This window comes from Bombus affinis, chromosome 13 (assembly GCF_024516045.1).
Source record: "Bombus affinis isolate iyBomAffi1 chromosome 13, iyBomAffi1.2, whole genome shotgun sequence".
In the NCBI taxonomy this organism is placed as follows: Eukaryota; Metazoa; Arthropoda; class Insecta; order Hymenoptera; family Apidae; genus Bombus; species Bombus affinis.
Genome location: NC_066356.1, coordinates 11,295,593 through 11,312,774, shown reverse-complemented (window position 1 = coordinate 11,312,774; position 17,182 = coordinate 11,295,593). Strand labels below are relative to the sequence as shown.

General features: G+C 34.7%; 2 protein-coding genes and 1 long non-coding RNA gene across 14 annotated transcripts; 2 read left to right on the top strand and 1 right to left on the bottom strand.

The window, feature by feature from the left end:
• Positions 1 to 77: 77 nt before the first annotated feature.
• LOC126923147 (ATP synthase subunit d, mitochondrial-like) lies at positions 78 to 1,332 on the top strand. The gene is made up of 3 exons (XM_050736319.1): positions 78 to 278; positions 695 to 863; positions 940 to 1,332. The coding sequence occupies exons 1-3, from the start codon at positions 163 to 165 to the stop codon at positions 1,177 to 1,179; spliced, it is 525 nt and encodes a 174-aa protein (XP_050592276.1). The 5' UTR covers positions 78 to 162; the 3' UTR covers positions 1,180 to 1,332.
• Positions 1,333 to 1,605: 273 nt separating this feature from the next.
• Positions 1,606 to 3,400, bottom strand: LOC126923162 (uncharacterized). Its single transcript, XR_007713060.1, has 2 exons — positions 3,280 to 3,400; positions 1,606 to 2,965 (listed from the first exon to the last, which is right to left on the bottom strand). It is a non-coding gene; the product is annotated as an uncharacterized LOC126923162 (long non-coding RNA).
• LOC126923092 (serine/threonine-protein kinase SMG1) lies at positions 1,623 to 16,957 on the top strand. Of its 12 annotated transcripts, XM_050736127.1 has the most exons (17): positions 1,987 to 2,369; positions 2,474 to 2,707; positions 3,308 to 3,577; positions 3,652 to 3,875; positions 3,965 to 4,217; positions 4,308 to 4,437; positions 4,568 to 5,891; positions 5,978 to 6,134; positions 6,209 to 6,737; positions 6,802 to 6,989; positions 7,077 to 11,048; positions 11,168 to 11,441; positions 11,538 to 11,800; positions 11,888 to 12,164; positions 12,236 to 14,123; positions 14,200 to 15,228; positions 15,316 to 16,957. In XM_050736127.1, exons 2-17 carry the CDS (start codon positions 2,661 to 2,663, stop codon positions 15,498 to 15,500), a joined length of 11,010 nt encoding a protein of 3,669 aa, XP_050592084.1. In that variant the 5' UTR covers positions 1,987 to 2,369; positions 2,474 to 2,660; the 3' UTR covers positions 15,501 to 16,957. The 12 variants fall into 12 exon arrangements, with proteins under 12 accessions (XP_050592087.1, XP_050592086.1, XP_050592084.1 ...); XM_050736130.1 differs by lacking the exons at positions 1,987 to 2,369; positions 2,474 to 2,707 and adding an exon at positions 1,623 to 1,831 and having other exon boundaries at positions 3,313 to 3,577; XM_050736129.1 differs by lacking the exons at positions 1,987 to 2,369; positions 2,474 to 2,707 and adding an exon at positions 1,845 to 1,956 and having other exon boundaries at positions 3,313 to 3,577.
• Positions 16,958 to 17,182: the final 225 nt, after the last annotated feature.

The window sequence follows — 17,182 nt, the reverse complement described above, 5'->3', positions numbered from 1 at the left end:
TTTTGATATGAAAATTCGATTAATCGATATCGGTAAAAAATCAGCACTATATACATATAAGAGTATAGTCTATACAACCATATCAGCTCATAGATACATATCATACTTGTTCAGCAGTCGGGAATTGTGTTACGTTTGGATCGGAGGAATTGTCATAGAAAAATGTCACGACAAGCAATTAAAGCGATAAATTGGGCTGCTCTCGCTGAGCGAATTCCAGAAGCTGAAAAAGCTGCTTTGGCCGCTTTTAAATCAAAGTCTGATAAATATTTACAACGGTTAGTAAAATTCATAAGATCATTCCATTATTCGATCATTTATCCTGTTATATAATATTTTCACATGTTCCTATTAAATCCTTACTTTAGATTGGTCGAGTGATTTAAAAAAATGTACTATTCTCCTTTATATAGAAATTAATGAAATTGTAGTTCTTTCCCATTAAATTTTTGTATGAGTAAATCTAGGTAAACTGACCTAACCTTGTTAGTACTGATTTCAAAATAGCGATAAGTATATTGCAGTAATAACTTGTCAGAAAATTGATTCAAACATAATAAACGAAAGAGTTGTGTCATTTAAAATAATCACTTTATACCAATGTGAATAAATTATTATATTTGTATAAAATATAGCATATCCAAATAGATATAAGACAATAAAAAAATATTTTTATATAATATATATTTTATAGTATGATGGCTAATCCAGAAGCTCTACCAAAAATTGACTGGGCATATTATAAAAAAGTTATTGTGACTCCGGGTTTAGTAGATAGATTTCAAAAAGAATATGAATCATTATCAATACCATATCCAGCTGATAATTATACAGCAGAAATTGAAGCTGCAAAGAATGAAACCGTAATAATATATTTCTGTTTACTTTATATTTTATATCCCAAATTGAATTTTATAAATAATGTTAAACATGTTACAGGCTAAGAAAATAGAAAGTTTCATTCAAGAAATAAATGCTGACATTCAAGAAATGCATAAAGGTTTGGACAAGCTAAACGATATGATACCGTTCTCTGAGATGACTATGGATGATTATGTTGATTTGAAACCAGATGGATGTATGCAACTAGATAAAGTTACAACCTGGCCTCATGACGAGTCATCTCAAGAACATAACTCTAATAATGAAGATTCAAAAGAAAGCAGCAGTGGTCATTAAATTTAACTTGAAATGTGTTATAGTTCTGTTGTAATATTCATTATAGCTTATCCATTAAGCTATTAACAATATATACTATTAAACTATTCATACAAAAATTTAGTAAGGTTCTGACACTAAACTTATAAAATATTAAATACATTGAAAGCATAATTTTGTTCATTATAATCGACTTTTAGTTAAAAATATGCTCAAACTATAAGTAAATCAACTTTGGTAATTTATTATTTGTTAAGTAATATTTATTAAGTAATGAATTGTTATGAAAACGATGTAAACAAAATATCATAATTTAACATATTATTTTCAATGCTGTATTTGTTAAATTTGCTACAGTACTTTGTTTTTTCTTCCCAAATTATGCCATTTATTACAGAACTACCGCTTTTAAAAATTATGCATAACATATCTAAAAAAAACGAGGGATATCTTACGAATATTATATATTTTTTTTATTATTTTTCTTTTAGAATTTTTTGGTATACATGGTGTGTAATATATCAACTTATATAATTTAAAATCTATAATACAGATCATTAGTTGGAAACTTACTAGAAAGATACAACATCCTCCTAAATAACCTTGTTCGTTATTTGTGTTACAGTTACAGACACCTAACCTTAAGTTTTAATAAATATGCGTTCTGAAAACGGTAAACATCTTTAAAGGCTTATTCTCAAGAAACCTAGGTTTAGTGAGAAAATCAATTACGATTGTTGATACATTTTCGTTTGACACTAGATAGAATGCGGCTTTTCTACGATTACATATCAAGAAGTGTGAAAAATTATACATTATTTCGTCTATGTATAAATGTGTATCCTATCAATTTCACATGGTGTATTTGCTTATCAGTGGCATCATTGATGGTTTTCTTGGATTAATTCTAATGGCATTGGTTGATCCAAACCAATTGGATATCAGAATCGATTGAGATATTTTTTCAACAATATTTTACATTGGTTCAAGTTTTATTTAGTTGCTTCATCGTTTCATTGTACTTAGCTTCATCCCAGTAGGAGACGTAGAAGCGTAACGTAATTATACGTAACCATACTAAAATTCTTAATTTATGTATGCAGATACAAAATAATTATATTTACTTTAAATAATTTTTCTTTATATTAAGTGCAAGTGTCTGTTTGCTTCGTTAGCCAGATCGTTATTATTTAGAACTCATATAATATAAGGTACCCAACAAACTGATTCAATTGTTTTTCTATGAATATTTTCATTTCACCATTTTTTCTTATTTTATCTGTATATTACTTCTTTCTTACACACGATGTTCCAGGAATCTCGAAAAAAATTGTAGGATTAAAAAGAATAATGTTAAAAATGCTACTCGATGTTTACAGAAAGCATGTCAATGAACAGTGTGGAAGGTACCACTCGTAAATAATGGTTAATCCGTTTCAATTTCGTGGTTGGTTGTTGGTTCTTGTGTATCCACCTAAATAAGTTAACTTAAACAGATACATATGTACGATTTTTCGGAAATTCCAAAGAGTCTTTCATGCCTATATCGGTATACAAATAAAACCGTAATATATTTTGATTTTTACCAATTTATAAGTCGCTATAAAAGTTCTCTGTTGATCGGTTGTTGTCGATACGGTGTGTACTTATAGATCGAACGCGTGGAGAATCGGTTACGATACTGTTTCACCTTTCGATATCTTCTTTCGATTATTTTCCACGAAATATTTTCCAAAAGAAATCAAAGTGTGTTCCATGTTCTATGCGATTACGATATTACTTTCCAAGGGAACGGTACTTACATAAACTGAAATAGATATTACGACAGTTAATCACTCTATAAATTATCGTATCTTTTATACGTAAATAACTTGAACGTCGTTTTTATTTGAGAAACTTTGTAATAGATTTTGATTGTATTGCAGGATTTATCTTATTTTTTCATTACTACTTTTCATTTATTTTATGACCATTGAACTTTGTACACCAAGGATGTAGGTGCGAATAATGTAACCTTAAGAATATGTGAAAGTTATTGAATTCTGGCGTGCCGTAATCAATTATAGAATACTTATGATTTTATGCTTTTTAATATTTATTAATATAAAAAATTACTATTACCTGCGATTGGTATATTATTAATGCAAAGTGTAGGTCATGCAGATCATCTGCAGAGTAATGTAATGAATAGCTGTGGGAACTCTAATATTAGCACAAAGCTACGTGGATCTAAGTGTTCGGAGATACAGGAAGAATCTGTTAGTAACAATCGAGCTAGTGTGTTGGAGAAAGGAGATGTTGGTGTTCTAAGTGGATATAACTCCAATGATTTTAATGCTCCAAGAGGCACTTTGGTCATTTGTCCAAGAAATACAAACAACTATTCGTCTGATCATAGTTTTTCCAGATTTAAACCAAGGTAAATTATTCTTCCAATTGTTTATTAAAATTTCCTATTCTTTCTTATTTAATAAGTTTTTTATATTATTATAGAATTGGTGGAGCTCCACGCAATGAATTTCGAATGGCTCGAGGAGGTAGCTCTGGAGATCGTGCCAGAGGTTCTTTACGGGGTAGGGCCTTTAAAAAGACACCTATCGAACGTGATTCCAATACAGAAACTAGTTACTACCCTACGACTAGACCAAAATTTCAAGAATCGCTGAAAAATCAAGAAAATGTACAAGGAAAATATTATGACGACAAAAGAATAAATGGTCCAAATTGTTTTTTATCTCTAGAATATACTGAGAAAATATGTTTCATATTGCAATCAAATATATTAATTGATATTTCCGTATTACAGAAGATTCTAGAATTTCCAAACTTTTAAGAAGATTGTATCGGGAAGATGATTATGATCATTTTATGCTGTTGTGCAAACAAGCACAAGAAGGTATAATAGCGCTTGAAAATCAAAGATACATAAGACGAAATTTAGATGTCATCTGTGAAAGCCTATTAGATATACTACATACTGGGCCTGGACAAGAAGCAAAACAGCAAGTCGCAAAATGTTTAGGACGCATTGGTTATGCAACAGAACAAGATTATAAACGGTAAACAAATGATCTAATAGTGTACAGTGCGTTCATGAAATGTAACATTTCTTTCAATATAAGTCAAATTTTTGGTGTGAAAATCCACAGATATATGGATTGGGTCTTTAATAAATATTCACTGGAACGGAAAGATGATATAAAGTGCCTTCTAATTAAATCATTCGTTGAAGCTTTTAAATTGGATGCAGAGGCGCCAAGGCTAAAAGAATTTTCAGTGGTACTTAAATTTTCTTTTCTCATTTCTTAATTTAATAGATATTGTGCAAGTTTGTAATTTTTTTCCGATTGGACTGAAGAAAGAAACAAAACTAATTATTTTAAATAAAGTACATTAGATATTCTTTCAGCTAATGATGTCACAATTGCAATCGACGCTAGAAAATGTTGATCGGTCGGATCTATTAGTAGCAACAGTGGATGCGATATTACTGATAATGGAGTCTTATCCTGAAACGTTTTCAAATCATTTCCGTGATACAGTTGATATATTAGTTGGCTGGCATATCGACTTAACACAACAAAAGACAATTGTAGCTTATGCCAGTCGTAGTTTGCAAAGATTACGAACTTTCTGGATAGCAGATTTACAGTTTACTTTGACCCTACTAGGACAATTTTTAGAGGATATGGAAAGCTATGACGAGGAATTATCTTTACCAGAATGTGGTAGGAGTTCTCCTGGAGATGAAGCATCCTCCACTTCCAAAGAATCTATTCGACGCATTACGTCCTTGATCTCGGTGTTTAATACAGTTACGAAAAGTATATCTGAGCATTTGAATCCTAATCTTACACCAAGTGTGCAGTGGTCATTTTTATCTGATTGTTTATCAAAAATGCTGAAAACAGTCGTTAAAGCGATTGAATTGGACAACGATGAAATCTGGCTTTCGAATTTTAAAGTCACACCCGAAATTACCGAAGAATTATTAAAATGCGTCAAAAATGTGGGCATCGTACCATCAAAAAATTCCAATAAATCAGAACTAATCGAAGAGGATGTCGTCAATATGTTTAAATCTTTGAATTTTAATAAAAATGAATTAAAAGATTTAAAGCAAAATATCGAGGAAGATGCTGCATTGAAAGAAAGAGAATCATTGTTAAATATAATACAATGGATGGAGATAAAAATGAAGAAAGATTTAGATCTAACAGAGGAAAAAGAAGAATTAATAGTTGTTGCAAATGAATGCGCATTTTTATTATTAGGTCATCTTCAGAGTCGTATAACAAAAAATCATGAGCTACTTTATAAGTTTATTGATCTTCAGTTAAAAAGGATCAGTATCTTTTGGGATGACACAATAATTTCTATGTTAAATACTATTTCAAAAATAATAAAAGAAGTCTCCGCGAATTTGCCACTGGAACTAGTTCATAAATTGCTTGGAAAAGACTCTGCTTTACTCAAATTGAGATTTCGTGACTCAATTCCTATCCAAAACGCCAGTCTTGGAGTATATCATAGTCTTCTTAGTCTAAAAAATATTCCATTATTACAAGAATCGTATCGTTACATATTGTCGGATTTGGAAATTGCTTATAAACTTATCTTAACAGATATCGAAAATTTAGTAACAGATAATCCATTACTTGATGATATTAAATACAAAAAGAACGATGCAGAAATTGTAGTTACCTTTTTGCTAAGAGCTCTTTCTGATATAGGTAAAAATATATGAATGCATTGTAAAATTCATCAAAGATAAGCTTATTATATATCATTTATCGATTTATTTTATTATATTTTCTAGCTAACGCGAGTAATTCTATCATTGGTATGTGGGCATTAAAACCAAGCATTTTAGAACTCTTGGCAGTTAAGCTGAAACCTTATGACCGCAGTTTATCGTTAACTAGTCCATTCTTGCAATATAGCATTTTGTATTTGCTATATGCGCATTGTTCTAGGTGAGTCATAAGGAAAAGAAGAACAGTAAACAACTAATTTAGCAGTTTTGACTGCACTATCTTTTTTATTCTAGATATAATCATTTTGTGCCAAGTTCAAGCTTAATAACTGGAACTACTGCTTGTCGTCCGATGGATATGTTTCCAGGAGCATTGGATGTTCCAACAACATCACCTACTAGTGGTCATCTTTCTATAATTCTAAACTTAATAGCTAAAACTTATAATGAATGCACACCAGAGCAAACGTTATTCCTTTTATCAACATGGATGCAAGAAATTTGTATACAAGCAGAAAATTACATTGGCATTTTGAGTAAAACAAAGGAGTATGAGAATGTTCTCGCAAGTCTTGTTGCGTGTGGAGCTACTATCGATCGAGATATTTCTATTGCCGTTTGTGATCTCTTTGAAATTTTAATGAGCGCAAAAAATGTAACCTGGAAAGAAGAAATGTATGCTTGTATTGTAGACTTGGTGATGTTACATTTAACTTCACGAGATGAAATCGTACGAGACAAGTATGGTTCATTATTGACACAAATACCTTTAAATATAGTGGTACCAAAACTTAACAGAGAGTGCTTATTGTCGGAAACGAAGGTAAGTGTAGGAAATATATTTAAAAAAAAAAATCGTGATTTACTTCAACTTTTTTTTCTTACAGAAATATCAAGGAATAAAAAATTATTCGACCGAGTCTTTAATTCTTGCTCAAAGATTACATATGCGAGGAACTAATACTGGAGAGATGCAAGCACAACATTTCAAGACTTATATGGCTTTTTTATTGCAAGAACAATACCTTGATGCAGCTGGATTGTCAGAAATATTTACTTTATGTTGGCCAATTGTGTAAGTAAAGACAGACGTAACGAATTTCAAGCTACTCATTTTAGTTACGATAATGAGAAAATAGTACGATTTTATTTATATTTATAGATCTGAGAGCGACACTACCAAGAAGATGTATCGTTTAGCACTTGCAAATAGATCTTTCTTATACTTCTGGGCCGGTTTCGAGGCAGCTCAACATTGTGTAACGAACAAGCTTCGTACTTCATTAGGAAAGCCTCAAGAAACATTTACATCAATCGAAAATGCTTTGAAAACATTAGCACGTGAGATTTCATACAGCTCTGAAACAACGAAAAAAGAGAAACATAGCTTGGATCATCTACTAAGCGAACATACACGAGTACGATTATTTATTGAATTTCTTGAACATCTTGAGAGAGTAATACATAACGCAGCAGAAGGTTGCGCGATCGCTCTGTTACCATTGTCGAAACCAGTTAGAACCTTCTTTCATACTAACAAATCGACTTGTAAAGAATGGTTGAATCGTATTCGATTGGCATTATGTGTAGTGTCGTTGCATCCTGGATTAGCTAGCAGTGCTCTGAGAAATAGTCAGAGATTATTAGAGGATTTAAGTAATAGCGATAATACACAGGGTATTGAATTTGAAAGAGCAACGCTTTGTACGGCACAAGCTATGGTAATATTGGGAGAAGCAGAGGCGTTACAGGGACTTTACGTTTATACTAAGGAAAAGGACAGAAAATTTCCGTGGTTGAAAGCTGCAATGGAAGAAGCTGCACATCGCTACGAATCTGCTGCCGAAGCGTATAAGTTAATTATAGAGGAGCATATGCGTGTTGCAAATAGTCGACTTGGAAAAGATGTAGACCAAGAGGAAGAGGGAGAAGATGTAGCTGACGGTAATAGCGTTGGTGGTGTTGATGGCAGTAGTGCGAATGAGGAGGTTTCCGATGGAAAAGGCAAGTCTTTTAAATCCGAAGGAGATAATCAAGTACTTGGTTTTTGTATGCAACGATTATCTCATTGTTACGAAGCTGTCAGTGACTGGACCCGGTTAGAGGTTTGGAAACAGCAAGAGGCTGAAATTTTTGCCCGAGATAAAAGTGCCGTTCTCAGAAAACAATTATTTACGGAGAGTAGCGCTTCTCAACAAGCCAAATGTTTAAAAAAATTCGAAAATGGTGAGAACATATGTTTAGACGACCTAACTGATTGGAGCTTACTGGATGGAGGAGCTGGTAAAACGGTAAATTGGAATTGCGCGAAAACGTTAGTGGAATGTGGTAATACATTGACTAATATTGCACTTAGAATTCATATAAATGAATATAAAGATTATTTTGAGGAAGAGATTGAACGATGCCGGAGAGTGGCAGCTAAAATTATGGAAGAAGGTCTAAGAAATGTACCTTCGGAATACTTAAACGAATCTATATTAGTACGATTTTCAGCAGATGGGTTAAAAAATATCCTTTCTGGTAAGGAAGAAAATATATTCGAATTATATAAAAGCGAAAAACTTGATCACATGGATTCGAGCATACTGACGCGAACATTATGGTGGTCAGAATATTTCGGTAGAACAAGGAAGAATAATAGTCCTGAAGCGCGATTAGATAATAATGGTGTAACTGATCTAAGATTGCATATTGTTCGAACTGCTAGAAAAGAAGGTAATTTTGAACTAGCGAAACGAGAGCTACTTAATTATTTGAGATCCGAACGAGAGCTTTGTCAATTTGAAGGAAACGAACGAAATTACATTAATCCCGACTTTGATCAAGCAACTGATGATGTTTTGAAGAACGTGATGCACGTAAAATGGTCAAAGAATAATATACGTGCTTTCCGCGAATTTTCAAAATTACTATATGATATGGAACGAGTTGATAAAGCGTTAAAGGTATGTAGTGCAACTGCACTTGGAATATCTCAAACTATCGTCGATGGAGAACAGTCGGCTGATTTACGCGAGAATGGTACAATTCTACTTTTGACTCTTGGTAAATGGATACAACAAGAAATAGGCGGCATTGAAAATGGTCAATTGGAGCAGTTGCTCGAATTTGAAGCTGCCCATAATGATGGCTTGATGAACAAGCTATTTGGCCCTACCACGAATTCAATTCCTGTTTCAGATATGATAATTGGTAGATTAACGCAACTGGGTGTAAATCAATGTCCAGATTTGCCACTTGCGTGGTGCAGTTTCGCGAGTTGGTGTTACAAATGGGGAAGAAAGATCGTAGACAATTCAAATTCAGGTCAGTTGACTGATTCGGATAGAGCAACCATACGAGATTTATTACCATTTGATACAAGTGAATCTGACTTGAACGCAATCTTTTCAATTTTGTCTCAAAATAAAACAATTCCTGAAGACGAAGGCGACATTACAGACACTTCCAATGATGTTAATACTTCAGATATGATAGAAAATCAATTACGTAGCGTTTCAATATTAAGTCGTATTAGTGCTGATCGTCTCACAACGTTGGTCGATATCTGGAGGCAAGCACAGAAGAGGATTTATGCATATTACGAGCTTTCTGCGAACGCGTATTTCAAATACTTGCAACTTGCCGCAATTAAAGAGGCCAACGATTGTGCTACTATCACAGCTACACTTAGATTGCTACGACTGGTTGTGAAACACGCTCTCGAATTACAAAATGTTCTGGAGTCTGGCCTTTCCTCAACTCCTACTGCACCATGGAAAGAGATAATACCGCAATTGTTTTCCAGACTTAGTCATCCTGAGTCTTACGTACGTACACGAGTATCTGAATTGTTATGCAGAGTTGCAGAGAATTCACCACACTTGATCACTTTCCCAGCTGTAGTTGGAGCGGTTTCCGGTCAAAAGAAAAATTGCAATAAAGTACTTTATGAGAAAGCAGAAACTGATTCATCTCAAAATGATTTAGATTTTATCGAAGAAGAAGAGGAAATGGACGCTGAGAGCTCTACTGTAGCTTATCAAGACGAGCAAGAAAAATTTATGGATTGTTGTTTCTCACAATTGGTAGACTGTCTATCGAATAGGATTCAAGATTCCATCGAGCAAGTGAAAATACTCGTCAAAGAGCTGCGTCGAATTACATTACTGTGGGATGAGCTGTGGTTAGCAACACTGTGTCAGCATCACACTGAAATTTCTAAGCGATTTGAACAACTGGAAATGGAAGTACAAAAAGTGCAGGATAATTCTTGGTTGAGTGTTGAGGAAAAGGATAAATTAATTGCAGAAAAACACAGAATTATATTGAAGCCAATAGTTTTTATATTAGAAAATCTTTCGGCTATGACTTCCGTTTCTGCTGAAACACCTCATGAAAAGACATTTCAAGAGAAATTTGGTCCTTCGATAGAAGAAGCAATCAATAAATTAAACAATCCTAAAAATCCTGCGAAACCGCAGATTGCGAGTATATGCTTGAAACAATTGGAAGGCAAATTAGCACAACGTGTACATAGACGAGCCGCGTATTCCCTTTCCATGAATGATATCAGTCCGGTATTAGCCAATTTGAGAAATACATGTATCGCTATGCCAGGTGTTGCTGCAAATGATAACAAAATTGTTACTATAAAATCTGTAGACAATAATGTTCAGATATTACCAACCAAAACGAAACCGAAAAAACTCGTGTTCCACGGTTCCGATGGACACGTATACACATATTTGTTTAAAGGTCTGGAGGACCTTCATCTGGATGAAAGAATCATGCAATTCTTAAATATATGCAACACTATGATGTCAAAAAAGGGTGATTCGAAAAAAGTATATAGGGCGCGCCATTATTCAGTTATACCATTGGGTCCACGATCTGGATTAATACAATGGGTCGATGGCGTGACACCCTTATTCGTTTTGTACAAGAGATGGCAACAGAGAGAGAGTACTATGCTTAATAAAACTGGTAGTTCTGCAATATTAAGACCGTCTGAACTATTTTACAATAAATTAACTCCACTTCTGAAAGAGCGAGGAATCGGTCTGGAAAACAGAAAAGAATGGCCTGTTCAAGTTTTGAAACAAGTTTTAGCTGAATTAATGGCAGAAACTCCTAAGGATTTGCTAGCAAAGTTAGTTCTGTTTTCTTTCTTTATTCTCATTACTTATATTTCCTCTCCATTTCCTAGTTACTTTTTCCTGCATAAGGAAGTTATTAACGATATTTTCTGATCTTTGTTTATCGTTATAGAGAGATTTGGTGTAATAGCATAAATGTTGGAAGTTGGTGGCAAGCAACCAAAAATTACTCCTATTCGGTGGCCGTAATGTCAATTATCGGTTATATCATTGGTCTCGGTGATAGACATTTGGATAATGTATTAGTTGATCTCAATACAGGCGAGGTTGTTCACATCGATTACAATGTTTGCTTTGAGAAAGGCAAAACTTTACGCGTACCAGAAAAAGTGCCGTTTAGAATGACTCCGAACATCAGAACAGCACTAGGGGTAACTGGAGTCGAGGTACAATAACTTTTTACGTCGTAATCATGTTATGGTATTATTATTATTATTATTATAAATAATATACACAGTTAAAATATGATATCTTCTTCTCAGGGTATATTTCGTTTGACTTGTGAACATACGCTCCGAGTAATGCGTCGAGGACGAGAAACCTTATTGACCTTGCTTGAAGCGTTTATATATGATCCGCTAGTCGACTGGCGAGCTGGTGCGGATAACAGCATTGCAAGTTACGGAGCCTGCCAGGCTAGAGCACGATGTACAGGAATTGGAAGGAAACAATTGGAACAGGAACTAACACGAGCAATGTTCGCCGTTCGAGCAGCAGAAATGCGTGCCGAATGGTTAGCAAATAGGTCTGTAAATCACTAACTAGATTTTACCTTTATACTCTTCATAATAATTAGTCTGTATCATATTGACTAATGATCTTTGATTCCTAGAGATGAGTTGGTGAAGATCTTTCCATCTCTGTGCCATCACTTGAATGGTTGGATAGAGGCAACGGATATCACGCGTCAGTGTCAGGATTTATTACAAGACAGACACCAACAGCTTGCTCTAGTCAAAGAAGCACAAGCAATGGGACGTAATCATCCACTATATTCTGTAATAAAGCGTTATAATTCTTTTAAAAGAGCACGCGATGCCCATGAAAAAGCAAAAGCTGGGTTGAAAGAAAAGATTGAGGACTGTGAAAAGCAGATTAACATGCACAACGTAAGCTTTAATTATTTATTCATTATTTCTTTTATTTTGAAGAAGTTGATCGAGTTACCTTGTTATTTTAGTTAGCACTTTCAATCGTACGAGGTCCGCAATTAGGACAATGGTTGGCAGAATTGGGTACGTCTACGAGTCAAGAGGATCACGTAGTTTTTGATCTTGTGAAAGAATTCTTACAGAATGCTGGTCAAAGTCAAATGATACTTCAATGTGAACAATCAGAAAATGAATTGACACAATTGGCTACACAACAGTCTATTCTAATACGAAACTGTTTGGATTTATTGAGTCAATATTCAGCGATTTGTAGCCTGTATCCACTGAGTAATATGTCACAACATCGTACAGTACTTTATCACGGTTGGGCTAACAAGCTTTTAAACACTGGTGGCGTCGAAACTTGTCGTGAAGTTATGGTGCAATTTGAAAATACTTTTGATCCGATCAAAATCTCCAACAATCAGCAAGTTCAACAAATAATAACATTTTCTTATCAAATGCAAGCGATTCTAAATGAAGCAAATGAAAGATTAAAGAAAGCATATGAGAGGATGGTTTCGGAGGGTTTACCGGAATCAGTCACTAGAATAGAGAAAGCATATGGAGAATCGAGAGTACAGATACAAAATTTTCTGAGACGAGATAAAGGTGCGGAAAGGGCACTCGAATGTGTCAATATAACCGCACTCTGCGCTTTGAATAAGAGATACTTAATGATGGAAGGCGCTGCTAAATGTGCAGGGGACTGTTTAGTTGATCTTACATCCAGAGAAGGAGACTGGTTTTTAGACGAAATGCGTTTAATGTCATCGTTAATTGCTGAGCTAGTTAGTTTGATACCTGAATGCCATAAAACCAACAATGATCCCAAGATATCTCTTATATTAAAATGTTTAAGAGGATCCGATTGTATCTACAAAGGATTGCAAGAACTTAATTATAATTTCCACACGATCATTTTGCCTGAAGCGATGAAAACGATTATAACGGAAGAGCCAACTGTGATTAGAATGATAGGAGAACTAACAGAGATAATTGTATCATCCGGTATACCACTTGGTGACATTCTAGGCCAGTTAGAAATGCATCTCAGGTTTACTGTTATGGAGATGGAAAGTCCTCATGCAATGATACAAAACGTCGTGAATAACATGAGATTAAGATTCGAGGCAATGCTATCTCGACCTGCTGAAATTCAAGAACCTAATCAAGATGAGACGTTGACTCCTGGTCAAATGCTTTTAATGGGCTTTAATGGTTTGTTCGAAAAGCTTCAGATGGAAGGTAACGCGTTGATTGCTACTTTGAGTACGCTCGATATTCCCTCATCCTGGAGAAAAATTGATCAGGTTCGAGAAGCGAAAGAAATGTCTGCACCAATATTCAATAAGACAGCTTGTCAGGTGTTAGAAGATATATTTTTGGTCAAACGATTACATACCATACAAGAGTTCTTCATGATGTGTAGAGATATTGCAACTGCATTTAAAGGCGGTTTAGCAAACGTTTACAATGACGAAAGACTAAACAAACCAATAAGAATCTTTACAGCCGATTACGTGTCACGACAATTGCTTGGTGTTACTTCTCAAACATTAGCTATCGCACTCTGTTTCTTATTACAACGAATGGGTTTAAGCGTTACTACTGAGATTGAGCAAAGGGATATCGGAGCTGAGAGTAAAGTTTCGATAGAAGAATTGTGTAGAAAGGTTGTCGATATATGTTTAAAGAGAGGTCTCTTTTCTGGTTCTGTTCTTGCTCAAGCTAGTGCGCTCAGTAGCACTCTTGAAAGTGTTTGGCGAAGAAAACAGAGTGCTAGATTTGCTCAGCAATGCGTCGAAGTAGCTAGGGCCAGCATGCAGAGACTTCAGCTACAACTAACAGCTCATCACTGGTTGCACGAGGATAGCTTACTAATGAGGTCAAATGTTAATTTAATGAATCCTCTGAGTAAGTCTTTGTTTGAATTTTTTTGTTAAAATTGTGCTTTTCTGCTTTTAAATATTAATTTTCTTACTTTTTTCAGATCGTTCTGGATTTATGTTAGAACTTCGAAAAACAGCGACAGCACTTTCTGCTCTACAATCTCGAGTATGTGAGGCACGAGATCAACAACAAAATCTTGTTTCCAGCGCGGTGCAACGATTGAAGTGGGCTGCTGGAGCGAACCCTGCTCTCGGAGAAGTCATGTCCGCGTTTGATAATGCGGTACTCTCATCTTGTGAAAAATTAACTCGACAGCATAATCTTGCGACTAATGTAATCAATACCTGCAATTCTATATTGCATTATGAAGCTCTAAGAACTAGGACATCTGAAAGTGTGACACACGATACGAATTTTGTCAAACTGATCAAACATTGGGAAGAGAGCTGTATTTTGACAATGAATTTAAATATAACAGTAACCGCAATTGAAGAGAGTCTTGTCGAACTACTACACATGGAAAGCAACGTTGATATGAACTGGCTAAAGCAGGCTGAGAGATTTATCTCTGAGGCGATACTTGATGTTCAAAAGAAATTGCAAGAAAAGCAAGAAGGTTTGCTTTCAGCTCAAGAACGTTTGAGAGAGCAAGTATCGAACTTACAAAGTGTGTTAACCGAGCATCATAGATTAATGTCGGATGTACGAATATTATTACGAACTATGGTGAAACAAGAGAACATCGATGGCCTACAAGAATTTCTTTCTTCGTATCGGTCCTTCACTGAAAGCATATCGGCGATCGTAAAGGAACTGGAATCCGACAATTTAGATGTGAATAGAGGAAGAACGATTAAAGAAGAATTGGAAAATATGGCAACTGTGGCACCAAATTTGTATAACGAGTTATTAGGATTCGCCAATGAAAAGAAAATAAATTCAGCAAAGATGTCTGAGAAGCAAAAAGAAATAAATAAGGAAAAAGAAAGGGACCACGAAAGAGAGAGTGAAACTGAAACTTCAATAGTTAGTTCGATAAAGAAGAAAGGAAAATTAATGAGGCAGGAGGGTGTGTGTTACAGTCCTAAGAAAGGAATTCCACCGACCCGAGACCCAACTACAGGAAAAGGTGAGCTTAGTTTTATTGTGGATTTTCGTTAAGATTACATAAATATTTTCTTATTATTTTTCTCTCTCATTTATATTTTCTTCGTAGCTGTTCAAGAGCGAAACGCGTATGCACTGAATATTTGGCATCGCGTACGGATGAAGTTAGAAGGATGCGATCCTTATCCAACAAGAAAGTATACAACGGCTGAACAAGTGGAATACGTGATACGCGAAGCTCAGAGCACCGACAATTTAGCCCTCTTGTATGAGGGTTGGACACCATGGGTCTGAACGAAAAAAGATTGACGCAGTCGCGTCGATGGTTTAATGCTCGTTACACACGGTACTCGAGTTAGTACCGTTCTTCGCTCTATGCTCCACAGAGTTAGCTCTCTGTCCGACCAGGTGTGAAGTATATCTTCGTTGTCACCTGAAAGAGAAAGTTCATGTCTGTAAGGATGCCGTTTAAGTTCGGCAGCGCGCACTTGCATACAGAGAAATTCCAGCGCGACTCACGAACCAACTTCGATTCTGGCACCGATTCTATGATTATCTCAAAAATCTCTCGTTAACAATGCGTACTGTGCGATCTATATCAAGGTTTCTTCTTTCCTTTTTTGCGTCTACATAATCTTTATCCGTTTTCCTTCTGGTCAAAGTAGACTAACGTGCAATAGCCGAGAAACAAAAAGAAGCAGAAATAAAAGAAAAGCGTGCACTTATGTACTATTTGTTGTTATGGACAGGGCAACAAAGGTTGTTTCGACAAGCTGGTTAAAAGATGAGAGGAAGAAAATATAAACTGACGTACGATCGAAAAATCAGCAGTCTTATTACGTATATTGCTTGTATGCTTAAATGTCGATGTTAGATTTGGGAAAAGCATAGAATCTGCCGCATCTTTGAAATGACAAGGAATAAGGGCAGAAAGTTTTGACAATGACGCGAAGGAGCTCGATAACGACAAACGCGTCGATAGTGACACTGCCACAGATATTTGTTCGAAAGAAGATCGATATCTATTATTTCTTCATTTTAGTAAATATTGATTGAATTTTATAATTGTAATCTAATCTTGAAAGGAAGAACGTGTATAGCGTTCGCGAATGAGTAAGGATACATTTGGAAATTTGAAGCGGGACCAAGAACGATATGTCACTGTCGAATCGCGAGCAAAGTAACCGAGATTATGGAGATGCTGGATGGAAAACAAAGTGTATTTTTCGTGTTCGTATTCGCTACTCGATATTAATGTAAATCATCATGATCTCAGCACTATTATTTTTTTTCCTAAAGTGGGAGTACATGTTTTTCCTAAATTTCAATCGATAATTGTCCAAATCATACAAGTTTATCGCGAAATTTACCGTATTATTATTTTTTTTTTATATATTTGGTAGAATCTGTCATACTAATTCTAGAAGTTTATTTAAACAAATATTATACAACAATTATGGTTTCAACATCATGGTACAACAATCATCGGTCATTAATCTGTAATAGCTTATAAAAATGGAAACGTCAGAAAAATGATATTGCAAATTTGAAACAAAATTTGTTCCTTTTCATATTAAACATGTAATGATCATAAGCGTTGCTGGATCATGTTATTTTCTCTTTTCTTTTTTTTTCGAGGGAAAGGGGGAGGAAAAGAAGGTCGCACTTTATAACCAATAAAGTTTACGGTATGTATAAAAATTATGAAAAAGATGTATTCCCTTTGGTTTAATTACACTTTTGAGAAACAATCACGTCTACTATTCATTTACTTTAAACCTCTATTTAAAGTACATTATGATCTTTTCTATTCTGTCATTCTTGATTATATATGTCATTATGTTTGAGATTTTTTCAAAACTATTTTTTCTAATCATTTCTGTTCCTTTTACTTTGTTTTATTTCTGTTTTCTAGAATCTCCCATAATATATACTGTACATTTTTGTTCTTACCTCCCTTCTCCCTGCTTCTGTCG

What these genes read in the sequence shown, in the direction of transcription:
- LOC126923147 (XM_050736319.1), top strand. Translation starts at nt 163, where the DNA reads ATGTCACGACAAGCAATTAAAGCGATAAATTGGGCTGCTCTCGCTGAG. An exon ending in TCTGATAAATATTTACAACG is followed by an intron (nt 279 to 694) that starts GTTAGTAAAATT and finishes TATATTTTATAG; the next exon opens with TATGATGGCTAATCCAGAAG. An exon ending in AAGCTGCAAAGAATGAAACC is followed by an intron (nt 864 to 939) that starts GTAATAATATAT and finishes AACATGTTACAG; the next exon opens with GCTAAGAAAATAGAAAGTTT.
- LOC126923092 (XM_050736126.1), top strand. Translation starts at nt 2,401, where the DNA reads ATGAATATTTTCATTTCACCATTTTTTCTTATTTTATCTGTATATTAC. An exon ending in ACAGAACAAGATTATAAACG is followed by an intron (nt 4,218 to 4,307) that starts GTAAACAAATGA and finishes GAAAATCCACAG; the next exon opens with ATATATGGATTGGGTCTTTA. An exon ending in CTATATGCGCATTGTTCTAG is followed by an intron (nt 6,135 to 6,208) that starts GTGAGTCATAAG and finishes TTTTTATTCTAG; the next exon opens with ATATAATCATTTTGTGCCAA.